The sequence below is a fragment of the Platalea leucorodia genome (assembly GCF_965183815.1).
Source record: "Platalea leucorodia genome assembly, chromosome: 7".
Classification (NCBI taxonomy): Eukaryota; Metazoa; Chordata; class Aves; order Pelecaniformes; family Threskiornithidae; genus Platalea; species Platalea leucorodia.
The window spans coordinates 28,297,665-28,312,618 of NC_138829.1; the positions used below are offsets into that span (position 1 = coordinate 28,297,665).

Genomic DNA, 14,954 nt, shown 5'->3' on the forward strand with positions numbered 1-14,954 from the left:
GGAGCTTTATTCAAAATAGACTAGAACATGAGATAAAATCCTAGTAAGACGTGAAGAGAAGGAAAATACAGCTAAGACTGCCACTCATTGGCAAGCACTGCAACATGGTATAAGCATGGTTCTCGGAGTCAGTGTTTTTCTTTTCCTCTGAACTTTGTGGTTGAGGAACTAGTCAGCAGCACTGTATAAAAGCAGCAAGAAATTCTGGAATGTACGCATGAGGGTATAGTCTTTGCAAACCCAGTGGCAAGAATTTGGTGAGGCTAGTCTGCTCCACATCACATTGTGGTTGTCCTACATAGCTGGGATTTAACTGCTGTCTACTTGAATCTAGATATGAAAATACTGGTTACTTCCTTTTAGATTTTAAGATGACTAAAACAATTTCAGCATGAATTGGAAATCTTTCTCCAGCCCAGATCAGTAAATAAAAGGGGGAGGATTGCTAAGTAACTTTGTGGTGAACAGACTTTAAGAACTAAATACCTGGATACTGTAGTGGCAGACGTCCTCAAGACAATTTTGATGAGGTGTCCAGCAAGCATGAACAAAAAATTTAGCAACTGGTAGAGGGAGAGAGAATTTTTTTTTTTTCCAGAAAGAACACACATCTGCTTGTTCTCCTACAGATATTGATTGTGTTAGAAAAGACTACTTAGAGGACTGTTGCAATAGGAAGGGGGGCAGGAAAGCATCTGTGGACTGAGGATTTTATAAAACTCGGAATAAAATACTGGCTATTATAAAACCAACGAAACCTGTAAGTTAGGCATTGGAAACAGATACGTGTGTTTATGTGGTGTCATTGCTCCACAATATGACATATTACTTGTCATATTGTAAGTGGTTCGGAGAACTGATGAAAAGACTCAAGCATCTTCTGCATTGGGGGATTTCAGGCTGACCCTGTTGAGAGTTACTGATTAAGGACTCTCATAACAATAAAAAATGCTCTTTCTCATGCTATCAAAATACGAATAATTTAGGTTTATTCATTTCACAAGTAGTAGTTGTAGTGCTGATTAGTGTGGATAAGTTAAAATATTTTCATGGGTTTAGATCATACAGAGTTTTCAATGAAGATATTGCCTTCGAACAGATCCCAAAACCTCAAATGGTTTTACATGGCTTTTTGAGATCCCAACCATGTGTGTTCTGGGGTGAACTGGGAAGCACACTGATGTTCTCTTCTTAAACAATCTCAGGACACTTTTGTATCAAACAAAGCAACTGCAAAGGTAGTGTTCAGTCAAAGATGGCATAAAAGACCAAGCCCTGTGGGCTGCTGCTATGAGCCAGAATGGGAGATTGCAAGGTCCCCCATGGCGTGGGAGCTGGAGGTGGGAGCTGAGGGGAGGAGCTGAGAGAGCAGGCTGTAGGTGCCAGGGGCAGGTGCCAGGAGGTCCTGGCTAGGAAGAGGTAACCTGGGGGCCAAAGTGCCTCCCACGGCTCTGTGAGCAGTCCCAGGGTGGGAGTGCTTGGTACCACAGCGTTTTGGCCAGAAAGCCAAGAAGCAGGAAAATGAGAGGGGAGGCCAGTTAGCCTGATGATCATTTTTAGAGTGATAAAGCTCTCAGTAAACACATTCCATGTTGGAGTGTCCAGTGACTTCTGACGCTCATTGTGTGCTAGTAGTGAGTAACAGCAGGTCGTTCATCCCAGTCCTGGAAAAGCCTCTCTACCTACATGTCCGTTCGGCACATCTGTGAACACTGCCTTCACGTTCTTCTTTTCAGACTTCAAAATAATAAATTAGATGATGAGAAGTTAACGCTCCAATTATATTTATAGGAGAATTTATCTTTTTTTGTTCTAGCAAAGCTAATAACATACAAGGCAGGCATCCAGCTTTCAAAAATGCATGAAATTCAGTGGTTTTATAATGCTTTTAGAAAGGAATGGATTTGAAGCAGAGAAAGCCATTATGTATCCCCCAGTTGTGTTCATTCCTCTAAACAATCATTAAAAACAGGCCAGGTTGTTTTTTGAAGTGAATGCTTTCACTCTTCTGTATTATTAAGATTACTAATACAGGCTGCTGCTGCTGCTGCCTCCAGAAAAACAAACATTTTTTTCAGCTCTTCCCTGAGCTTCTTATAACAAGTGCTGGTGATCAATTAGCTAGTTCATTAAAAAGTTACGCATGATTTTATTGAGGCAAGCAATTCTGACTCAAAGAACCCAATTCGCAGATCGAGGTTGAAGCACATAATTGGCATGTATTTTAGGATCGCTGTTAAAGCTATAAAAAAGATTTAGTAGGGAAGGAATGGATCCAAAAACCCTAAAGGAAGGAATCTGTTATTTGTGTGACTCAGTGTTACAAACGGACTCATTTAATACTAAGGTCTTATCTACATTAAAACAAAAAACTGAAATAAATGTTAACCTCCTTTGATTTAACTTCTTCAGCAAGAAGTTATCCTTCATCTGATACATGTAAATTACATATAGTATTACTGCATTTCTTCTGCTGTGATTTTTGTTATTGCTATCAAAGATGTATTTTTATTAAATCATTTAAATTTTGTTGAGAAGCTGACACTGTGTAACTGTAAAACAAAATTAAATAAAATATGGTCACCACATCGTTAAGATGCACAGTGAGTCTGGGATTAAAGCCCCAGTTCTACAAACAGTTGTGCACGCGTGACTTAGTGGGGAACCTTACACATGTGCTGGTAGGACATGCTTGAGCATTTGCATGGTGAAAGAGAGGGAAGGCGCATTGTTCAGAGGATATTTTAGAAACAGTGATGCTTTGTTCTGAGCTTACAAGTGGGCCAAATCTTGAAACTTGAGGAAAAGAGTTTGCATTAAGAAAGCTTTATGTTTTAAATACTTGGGAAATGTTATTTACTGACGAGCTTTTGCACGATTTCTTTAAACAAAAGCAAGCCATTTTTGTTTTTGAACTGTGAGGTATAAATAGTCAAGTCTTAAATATATTAAAATATGCACAGAATCTACTTTCTGTTCCGATTTTGATTGCTTGATTGCCACAATGTAAAAGCTTCTGTAACTGATATTACTGTTGGACTTTGTGTGACGGCATTGAGGCATTTTCAACTATTAGCCTTCCCAAGGGTTTTTTTCAGACAAAATGTTATGCATCAGCTCTTATTTGAGTGTAAGCCTATTGAATAGCATTCTCCTCTCTGCCAACTTGGCAGCAAGTTCTTGTGCTAATAAAAGAGGTTACCCCAGATAGAGATCCCAGATGTGCCTGAACTACTTTTATTAGGACTATGGAGGGGCTCAGTGTTTCCTTCTAACTGTTTTCAAAAAAGGTGTGGGCTTGCCTTCATAATTGCCCAAAGAATTGTGTTACATCACTGGAAATTTTTTCCTCAAAGTGAATAAAATGTTCGATGTGTTAGCACAGAACACAACTTGAGAAATACTGATATTCAAAAAAATGAACGCCTTTTGCCACAATACAAACCTCATTTTAACCCCACTGAATTCTGTTGAGAAAGAGGAGAACACTGCTGTTTAACATTGACTTAAAAATACCTTCATTTGTTACATATTTATGAGATTCAGTATAATAATTAGAATCAGTAACAATAGGTGTTTCTCAGAACAGCAGCATACCTGTAGCATATGACATACTTGACGATAATGTCAGTTAGTCCTTGAAACTGTTGAACACTATCTGTTGTGTAGAATTATTACTGTACTTAGGTCCAACTTAGTGATTGCCTGATATGGGGCCATTGTAGACTGGAATTGCTAACATCAATATTCTATTTTTCTGAGTGCTATATAGTAATTAGCAGTTTAAAAAGGAATTTTGTTGCTAAAAATGTATCCAAAACTTCTCCATACTATTTAGTTGAATGTGTTGGCTGCAGTTTTAAAACGGCAAGAAATAGGGTCATCTAACTGAGATACTTAGTGAAATAATATAGTTTGTTGAACTTACTGTTGCTATCCGTAAGTCATAAATAGTAAGATGTTTACAATCTTAAATCATAATCTTGATTTTCCTTTCAAGGCCACAAGCTTCCTGTTGAAATCTTCATTGTTGTCAAAATGTGAATAGAGAAAACAAGGTTTTAATTAAAGTAATTCATTGCTTGCTTTTATTGTGCATCTTATTATTAAATTATGAAAAATGAATGGTGCTCTAATTTCTGGTCATGTTACTAGTAGATTTTTATTGTAATTGTGTCAGATATAAAAAGAAAGAAACTGCACAGTGGATTCATTTCATAGTGAAACACATGATAGTATTCCATTTCAGATTTTCAAAAACAGGGTTTGACTCAAAGACTCCCATTAGTTTCAATAGGCTTTGGATCAGGCACAGGGTTAACAGCTTATTTTTCAAACAACTAGAAAGAGGTGTAAATGTCAAAGGTGATAGCTATACTGTGAGTTCCATAAACTACAAAAAAGTTACTACTAAAGCTCTATTTTTCCTTAGTTTAACAGCTTCTATGAAAACAGTGTTAATAAGTATATCAGGAACAGTATATAATAATGAATCAGATACGTAAAAAAACCTTTAAAACTCCTTTTATATAATAATTGGAAAGTTAAAAGTGACTTAAAATCCCTAACTTCTCATGCTGTGATGTAAATTGTATTTTTTTTAGGTTCCAAATTCAAAGAGGGAAAACTGATCCGACGGGTTACAAGAGCCTGGGGGACTGTTTTAGGACTATTTTCCAGCGAGAAGGGTAAGAGTATATGTTTTTAAAATTGTCAATTTTATGTGACCTTTTTTAATCACCCATTTTCCAGACATTAGATCCTCTTTATATTCCACCCTTTTTTGCAATTGCCGGAATTTGGCAAACTTTTAGTCTTACATAACGAGCACAATTTGAAAAGTCTTAGGATTACTTACACTCACAATACCAAATTTTGCTATTAGGATATGTTTAAAGACCAGAAGGCACAGCTGTGTAAAGGCACTGGGGCAAACTATGCTTCAGTACTGGGAGCAGGATGGCCACATCAGCGTAGTGCAGTATCTAGGCTCTTGTACCTTCTTGTCCTGGTTTTCTGAACTAGCTCAACCTGAGCCATTACCAGTTCAGTGAAGTACTTGTTGCCAAGCTCTGATGAACTGGCATTCCCATTTAGCTGTGGTAGGCAAAGTTTCCAGGACCTGTGTGAGTAAAATTGCACAGCTTTTCAGTTTGACAGAATATGGAAAAGGATTTATGGTCATTAGTCACCTGAATCATACTGGCTTTAGAAGGTACCACTCCTCCGAGCCTGAGCTCCTCTAACGGACTTGGGCTCTGATCCAGAAAGGCATTTAAATACATGCTTAATTTTATGAGCAGTCCAGTTAAAGCCAGTGAATATAATGGGACTGATCAGATGCTTAAAGTTAAGCCTGTTATCCACAGGAGCTCTTTGGGAGCTAGCCTTTAATCAAGGTAACTCTAATTAGTTAAATCCCAATTTTGAGTAGCTGGCAGGCTTTCCATAAGAACTTTGTAAATACAATAGCTACCCATTGTTTATCCATATTTTCATCAAAATGGAACTGTTCTTATATATAGTGGCATAGATACCATGTATGGAGGCAGCATAGATGCAGTGGAGCACAGACTTCTTGCATCCACAAGCTGTACTGGAAAAACAGAGACAAGACAAGCAATGAAAATGAAGTTGAACAGTTTTGTTTCTTGCAGTGGTTTAGCTAAGCTGCACTATGTAAGTACATAGATATAGAACGCGGTGGTTTGAATTGCTAAAGTAAGAAGATGTAGATATGTGTTGTTAAGGTGGTGAGAGAGGAAGTTGTCACATTTGCCCTAAAAAGATTTCACCAAAATGATAATTTGCGGCTTCTGGGGTTTTCTAAGCTGAGTATATATTAGTTTTTATTACTTCTCAAAAGAAAACTATGTCAATAGGGAAGTATTAATATGTACAGTCACATCAATCTATTTTAAATACAGAACTAGTTTCAATATTGAAGTCAGTGAGCATGAAAACTCTATTTATCTCATCCAAACTCACTGGTATTTTTATTTTGTTGAACTAGTCACAAAATGTAAAATTAATAATGGGTAGACATATCTGGAGAACAAGTCTAATCAAGAGACAGCTTCCAAGTTAATTGATTTTAGGGTGTTATTTTATTGCCTACATGATTATATTGTGTAACTGGATATTTGTACAACCCACATGTATAAAATAGTAGCAGGACACTGCAAACTTCAGTGTACCATACAAAATACAGTTCCCTTACTATCTGGGGGAGGAGGGAGATGGAAACAAATACCCTGTGTTTCAATTATTTTACATGTTGTGCTTTTCAAATGCTTCTCAGAGACATAGCTATCACTTATTCTATGGATTTGATTCCATCGTTATTTTCCCAGTGTTCAGACAGTGTGTTGCCTAACAACCATAAACTGTTTGACTGTGGAGAAACAGTGAAGGGTCTGAGCACGGTGGTCATCTGTGAATGAACTTCAGAAAGGAGAGATGAAGATTGTTGGGTTGGGGTTTTTTTCTGTAGAATGTTTGTGCCTCAATACTGGAACCAAACCAGAATATTTTTTTAATATTTATGTCAAGGCATGACTCTCTAAGCAGGAAAAGAAGATGATTACATGAAATTATTATAGATTTAAATCACAATTTAGCAGTGGATTGCACTAAATTTCTGTCAGGCTAGAGCGAACACAGTTTTACCTGGCTGTTGCAAAAGCAGTCAATACTGATCTAAACAAAAAGCAAATTCTATGAACACCTATTTTTCTCCAGGAAGTTAGACAGAGGTAGAAGGTCACATTTAAACAGTCATCAGTAGGAAGCACTAGGAAAAAAGGAGACGAAGATTCTCAGATACAATATAATCTTAAATTTTGGCTAAAAATAAAAAAAGTAATCAACTAATCCTGAAAAACCTGTTTGACTCCATGAGTCTTGCATTCCCATCTGCAGAAGTTGTCCAGTTTCTGGAGCCTGGTGATTACACCACTTGTGAGGGAAATGAGAGAGGTGACTGTGAAGTATTTTAGTTAGTGGAAACCTTGAATCTTGATAACCCCCTTCTTGGGCGACCACAAAAATACGTAGAAGAGAGCACCAAGAAAGAGCTTCACATTTAGATAGCAAGCAAACAAAAACAATTTATGAGGTGTTCAGATTCAGGTGTGTAAATCTAGGAGAAGGATATAAGAAACTCATTCATGCCCCATGTTTATTTCATATTGGCAATATGAAATACGCCCATCGGTGTGTGGCATTTTAGACTGATTTTCTGAAATATCTAATTCAGTGTACACTGACTCTAAAGAGTCTAGGCATCCCTCTCCAGCGCTCAGAACTCCCTACTGGCATATGTGATTTTATGTTAAGTTGACTACAAAACAAACTGATTAAATAAAGGAACGTAGTGGGAAAAGAAATGTTACTAATGGCCTGCTCCTGAAAATGTTTCTATCTGGGAATAGCGCTTATGCTCATGTGTACTTGTGTTTTCAGTAGTAGCAACTATGGTGAGCTAGAATGTCAGAGCCCAGTTCAGACAAGACATTTCCTAATGCCTGAATTTTTTGACCTTGTTATGTTGAGGTTAAGTATGCAGAATCAGCCTAGGAAGTACTTATTTTTATGAATACATATGCAAATGTTTCATTTGCTGCAATGCCTCTTACTGAAAATTATCCAGTATTATGTTACTACAGTATCACAGTAGCAATCTGATGATTTCATGGAAAACTTCTTCATTACAAATAACGGCCAGGATTTCTTTAACCATCCCTCTGATTTTCTCCTCGTTATAATGAAAAGGACAGAGGAAATATTTCCAGTCTAACCACTAATAGAACACTGTCCTTTTCAAAGGATCTGAAGACTCCTTTATCTTCACAAAATACTAGAAATTTCTTAACCAAAAAAAAAAACAGAGAAGAAAAAGCCCTACAAAAGGTCCCTTCCCCCAAACTCTGAGTGGCACTTTATATGGAAATAAATTTTCTCCACAGGGAATTAAATTCTTCAAAGAAGGATCCATCCCTTGAACTCTTTTCTTGTCTTACAAGAAAATGGGAGCCACAAAACATAAAATTTAATTGAGACTCACTAAAGGAAGGCTCAGTCGAGCAGAGCATTAGAGGTCACATAGCTTTCTATTAAAGGGAGGCAGGAGTATTAACTTCAGGGCTTTTGCAAACTTGTGTTGGGAGCGTCCAGTCGCTGCCAATTGCACAGGGGCTGCAGCGGCACGAATCCTCTCAGGTGGGGAGCGATCTCTGCTCAGCTGTATTCATTAGAAGCCATGCATCCGAGCTTCTCTGGTTTCGCTTATGAGATGATACATGAATTGACAGATCTTTGACAGCAGAGGTAAACCCACCAGGAGCATATCTGTTTATTGAGGAGTGACAGCTTTATAGCCAACATAAAAATAATCTGATGTTTATTGTGGAAAATGTTTGGATACAGGATTAACTGAAACCATTAATAGAGAAAACTTTTCATTCTTTTTAGATCCTACAAATAAGAGGTTAGATTATGTTAAATGACCGATTTTTGTATCATCATCATCATCTTTACTGCATTTGTATTGACTCACTTTTTCTTTGATAATGACTTAGGTTTGAATATGAAATGTAAGAATAAACCAACGGTCTAGCTGAATGTATGTATATGTTGCATTTATATTAAAGACACATGGTGTTGTGTCTCATATTAAGAATGGAAAATTATGCCCATCTGCACTGTCTTAATTTGGAGTTACAGCATTAAAATGATGGATGCTGTTATTTCAAGTCTGTAAACAACTTTGTTCTTATAAACTTGGATTTTCATGGGCTCATAATTTTAACAGTAAATGTTCTGGGTTACAGTTGGCTTTTTTGGTAGGCACTCAGTCAAGAAACCTGTTACTTTCTCATTTGTTGGTTGACTTGCCTGAAATAGAAAGGATAGTAGGGTCCTGGTTTCCAGTTTTATAGCACTTGAGTAAGTTACAGTTTAAAGTGCTGTTAGCCTTTCTTAGAACTAGATGGTCCTGGGAAAGTGCAAAACACAATTGTCATTGATCATTTGAGACTTCACTACTTCTACTGAGTTATTTGATTATTTATGTTGAATTTGGCTTGGGAAGGAGCAATTACCTCTACGTTTACACAGCCCAATAGCTTTATAACTATTCTTGTCTTGTTCTTAGCACCACCTTACCACTCTTTTGTACCTATAATTGTCTGTATGACCACACACCTTTTTTTTAATAAGCAACACACTGACTCATACATTAGTGGGATTAGGTTATAAAGCTGCACAAAACTTGTCAGCTATGGGTGGAGTAGGTGGGAGAACAGCCCAGACTAAGCAGGAGCTGGATGAGTGCGGAGTTGTCAGCAAACATGCAGAAGCTGGAGGGTTCCTGGTTTAACATGATATCAGCATTGTTCATCAATCAAGGAATTTGCTAGCACTCTCCTTTGTCCTGCCTCTATCCATTGGCTGTCTGTCATGGTAACAAGTGCTTGAGAGACTACAGCAGTGCTCTTGAGGCCTGGCTCTCCCAGCTGGCTGCAGATGATACTCTGCTGCTTCTAATTGCCAACAGGTCAGGGAAGGAGACTTGCAGGATTGCCAGCTCTGCAGGCAAGCACCGGCCTCTGGCACTCACCAGCAATCATGACCGCCCATTCCTGGGGCCCAGCTGGATGTGTGCTCTTCCAGCTGGTCTGAGAAGACCTATCAAAAGGCTGCCAAATAAGTGTTATACAAGATACAAATACTTGGCTATCCTGTGCATGAATCCTTCAATGAAATTGCCGACCAGGGAAGTGTGACACGGTCAGTCATGCCAAAAATCCCTTTTCCCAGCAAGCAGTTATGAAGCGGAGATTCATTTCCACTTACTGGAGGCATAAATTCCTGTGGTATCGAAAGACCAGACTTTAGGCTCTGCTTTAAGTGCTCTGAGGCAAGCAGAAGTGGTAGATTAAGATATTTCTCCCCACAGCTATCATCTGCACCACTCTTTGGTTTCTTGTTAGCGCTTCATACCAGGAGGAGCAGAAGTGAAGTTGGACTCATGCTTGCTTGCTACCTTCAGGAATCTTGTTTCTTCATAGAGACCCACCTGCACTGCCAGTTTTAGAGACTGTGATCTTGCAAACTGAAGTACGGGCACCTTTTCTTTTCTTCCCCCACTACAGGAAGAGTAACTTTCACCTGAATACCGAGGAAGGTCTGCTAGCACTCGTACTTCAGAAGTATCTATACATGGATCCATCTTTTTTCGAGTGGTACCAGCTGCCTCACACTTACAAACTCATAATACTTGTACAAGCCTTGCTAAAATGAGACTGAAGATGCAAAAAAGGGCACTATGGTACTAAAAGGTTTATCTGTCTATCCTGATGCATCCCCGTAGTCCATAGTATATTGCTAATTTTTCTTCTCTTTATCCCACACGTAGAATTATTCTGTGGGTCACATTATGCTACATTGGCATCTTCCTGCCGTACTATTGTCTATTGCAGACTTCACTAAAAACCTGTGATTTACAGTATCAGAAATAATTATCACATTCCTGTGTGAAATAATATCATCTGAAACGTAAAGTGTCAATTAAGCTTTATAACACCTTGCTGACCTGAGAACTGTAACTGAAATTGTGAAGGACAGTGTATTGGCTTAAACTGTGAACTTGTGTGAAATCTGTTGGCTTTTACAGATAAATATTAAAGTCTTAGAGCTGAATTTTTGAGTCCTCATGCTTGTTTTGCATATCTTTAAAGAAGAAATACTCAGTGTGAGAAAAGCTAGTATTTGCATATCTTCAGGGAGCATGAGCTTGCAAAATTTAGGTAGGGATGTGGCAAGTTCTTTTAGTACATAATTAAAATTACCAACTGTTTAATCTGTCCATTTACTTTTGGAAGTGAGTAATTCCTTTTGCTTTGCCATTTTTTGTGTTGGTTGAGACTTGGCTCTTACAGTCCCTCTGCAGGCAAACCGCGACACTCCTCAGCAACCACACTCATGCCTGTGCAGTTTGGAAGACAGGATTCATGTGGCCCTGTGGGGAATGGGGCTCACAGATCTGCAGTGAAAGGAAAAAATATGCCTTAGCATAGACTTTAGCTTCTAGGTGCGCCACAACAAAAGAATTTCAGAATTTCTTCTGGGTAATTAGCAAGAGTTCCTTCTTCATAATCTGTGACATATAACTGCAGAGTAATAGATCTGCTTTCCCTGAAACTGTTCTTGGTGCCACTTACTCTCACTTTACCCCGTCTTACTCTACATAGACCTATGTGCAACATCTGGTCTTTCTGTCTTCAGTTTCATTTGGTTGTCTATAGTTTGTTTGGACTTTGTCTCTTAAAACCGTCATTTGTGTTCTTACTTTGAATGGATGTTGAGCCATAAAATTTAAATGATGGTACAGCCTTGAGTAAAATCATCATTAAGACTGCTTTCAAGATTAGAGAAGAAGGCAGAAAATTTGACTGACAGAATTGTCCTGATAATTTACTTTAAGATTGTAAATTATATTATGCTCACAAGGTTTTAGATCAAATATGGCCACAAAGGAGACCTCTTTTCTGTATCTATATGAAGGTGATGTGCATTTTGCTTTCTTTTGTAAATTAACATTCACGTTTGATAATTCAATTTTGTCTCATTTCCCAATAAATACAGCAAAAATCTCAGGAAATTCTGATGCCCCCTTATGTTTTAAAATCTGTACGTATGTGTATGCATGCCTATTTATAAAGTATTCATGCATTTTCAGTCTCTAAGTAGATGAAAATTAACCAGTTCATAATCAAGTGAAGTTTGGCCAACAATCCCAAATGACTGGATGCTTTTGCAACACTAGTCAGTCATGAAACAAAGATAATACTTGTTCTTTTAACCTATAGGTCTCAAAACACTTCACAGAAAGAAGGACGTATCATCTCAACTGTACAGATAGGGATACTGAGGTGTAAAGTCCCAGGGAGTCAAGCAGATCTAGACTGGGGCATATACAGAGGTGGTTCTCATGGAGCAGCCTCATACCATGTCATTTGTTTCCTATGGTAGCATGTTAATACCAGAGCTCTGAGGAACATGTGTGTTGGACATAAAATTGCATTCTTTGATATGGGCTCCTAAATCAGAAGAGGTCTGAAGACTTATTTGGCAATCCATTTTATGAAGTAGTTTGTCCAAGGGCATACCTGGAGCTAGTGGCAGTTTAAGCCTGAAGCTGGATATCCTGACTGCAAAGCTAGGGCCCCGTTCAGTGGACTGCGCTGTCTCCAGATAGTCAGCAGTATTTACAGTGATGTTACTGTCATGAGGTTTTCATCATCCCCTTCAAGCAGGAATTCTCTGTTCCTGACTGGAGGTTCCCTACCCCCATCTTCATATGTTAACACTTGAAAACATAAGAAATGGCTCTGGAATGTGGAAAACTTCTATTCCCAGTTTTATGTGTGTAGCTCTCTGAAATACAATGAGGTTGCACCGGTGTAACTAAGGGCAGCATTTGGCTAACCATGTTCTTATTACTCATGGACAGGCATTTTACTTGCAAAATTTGATCTGGTATATGTGGAAACACAGTAAACAAGCACACTCTTTTAGAAAATCACTTCTGAGAATCATATGCTTTAAAGATGAAACACATGCTTATTTATTTCCCGTAGGAACAGAACTCAATAAAATCATGTAAATCTTATAAGCACCTTAGAAGTAAACAGGCCAGACCTTAACTGGCGTTAGTCATTATCATTTGCTAAGGCCACTGGAGGTACACGCGTTTACTTTGGGTAAGTGTCTGTTCTGTATTTTTTAAAGGTCCAAGTTGTATTTAAGTTTCGAATATTTTCATAATCAGATTGTTTGAATCTTAAAGTTATGATTTCTTGAGTGTCTCTATTTTCTACTAATATAAAGTAAATAGAACTCATTATAGTATTAGTATTTATAGGAATAGCTCCTACAGGCCTCAGTTTGGAATCAGATGACTGCATTACAAGATGCTTATACTTAAAGTAGTAAGAAGATAACTACAAGAATTGTTTACAATCCATTTTTATCTATCATCTACTCTAGTTAGCGAAAGATCAGCAGAACTTAAATTCTTAGTCCTTATGATCTTAACGTTCAAGAATATTTATCATTTTACCACATTAGGTTCCTGTTAGTTTCAAACATCTTGTTTAAATAGATCAATGTAATGATTATGCTTCTAAAAAACCTCCTTTTAGTCTAGTGTATGGAAAATATCATACTATGCTGTATCATCAGATTCTCTGAATGTGTTTATGTTCTCTGAATGTGAAGAACATATTGAGAGCAGCCCTGAGGAGAAAGACTTGGGGGTGTTGGTTGATGAGAAGCTCAGCATGACACAGCAATGTGCGCTTGCAGCCCAGAACGCCAACCGTATCCTGGGCTGCATCAAAAGAAGCATGGCCAGCAGCTCGAGGGAGGTGATTCTCCCCCTCTACTCTGCTCTTGTGAGACCCCACCTGGAGTACTGCATTCAGCTCTGGGGCCCCCAGCATAAGAAGGACATGGACCTGAGCGAGTCCAGAGGAGGGCCGTGAAGTTGATCAGAGGGCTGGAGCACCTCTCCTATGAAGACAGGCTGAGAGAGTTGGGGTTGTTCAGCCTGGAGAAGAGAAGGCTCCGGGGAGACCTTATAGCAGCCTGCCAGTACCTGAAGGGGGCCTACAAGAAAGCTGGAGAGGGACATTTTACAAGGGCATGTAGTGATAGGACAAGGGGTAATGGCTTTAAACTGAAAGAGGGTACATTTAGATTAGCTGTAAGGAAGAGACTCTTCACTATGAGGGCAGTGAGGCCCTGGAGCAGGTTGCCCAGAGAAGCTGTGGGTGCCCCATCCCTGGCAGCGTTCAAGGCCAGGTTGGATGGGGCTTTGAGCAACCTGGTCTAGTGGAAGGTGTCCCTGCCCATGGCAGGGGGGTTGGAACTAGATGATCTTTAAGGTCCCTTCCAACCCAAACCATTCTGTAATTCTGTGATCTGCCAAATTTGATAGCCCAGGATAATAATGGCCACAAATTTCTCCCACTTCAGTAATTGGTTCAGCATGAGGAGCTGCAGTATTTCACAGCGGTGACAGCAACATTCCCAGGTGCTCCAAACAGAGGTTTGCACCTGGGGCCCTGATAAGGCTGTTTCTGCCCGGCACCATTTGCCCCGCTTTGGGCAGTGACATGGTGCCGCAGCTGAGCCCCGAAACCTCCCGTGCCTTCAGGTGCAGTCCCCGCTGTGTGGAGCGGAGGAGTGCTCCGCAGGCAGCCGAGCTGCTGAGCTGAGAGCCATCTAGAGTTAGAAAGCTGGGAAGAGCTCACACATGGTGTGCTGTATGTGTTGCCCTTCTCCAGGGCTTCCTTGGTTCACCCAGGGCTGTACGAAAATTTTCAGCTAGTGAGAAGTTTTCAGGTCAGGAACTAAGACCCCTCTGAGATTAGGCACAGCCAGGGCTGCATATCCTCTGAGCAAGGATTTCATGAATTACTGTTAAGGCTAAGTGGTTAAATTAAGCTTAAGTCATACTTTTGGATCATGCTGCTTTTTGGGGATCTGTCCCTACACAACTTGCTTGTTCTGAAATGATATATATATAGTGCCATCAGAGTCTCTGGAATTGAAACCTGTATTTAAAAGGTGAGAAACTGATTCTAGCCCTGATGGAGGGGCGGGGGATGTCTCAAATCTGAGGCAGTGCAAGTCTGTCATGCCCAGCTGCAGGCAGACAAAAGGATCTAAAATCTATCTGAAACCTCTTTCTTATCAAAGGTAATAGCTCTGAAATCTGATGATGACATTGTCAATAGTCAGCTATCAGAATTAACTAATTTATCTGTTATGTAAATCTAGCCATTAACATTTAACATTTCATAAACGCAATAGTGGATGCATCATGAGATGCAACATTAATTGCAATTATGTGTTATGTTTCTTTAAAAGGCAAATTGTTATTTACT

General features: G+C 39.1%; 1 protein-coding gene across 1 annotated transcript in view; it reads left to right on the forward strand.

Moving 5' to 3' along the window:
- The window catches only part of SLC25A21 (solute carrier family 25 member 21), a gene marked incomplete at its 3' end in the record, with an annotated part of 261,489 nt that overhangs the window by 188,551 nt on the left and 57,984 nt on the right, over window positions 1-14,954 (forward strand). The window contains exon 3 of the mRNA XM_082318280.1: window positions 4,605-4,688. Coding sequence (XP_082174406.1) covers window positions 4,605-4,688 — 84 coding nt within the window. The remainder of the gene's footprint in view (window positions 1-4,604; window positions 4,689-14,954) is intronic.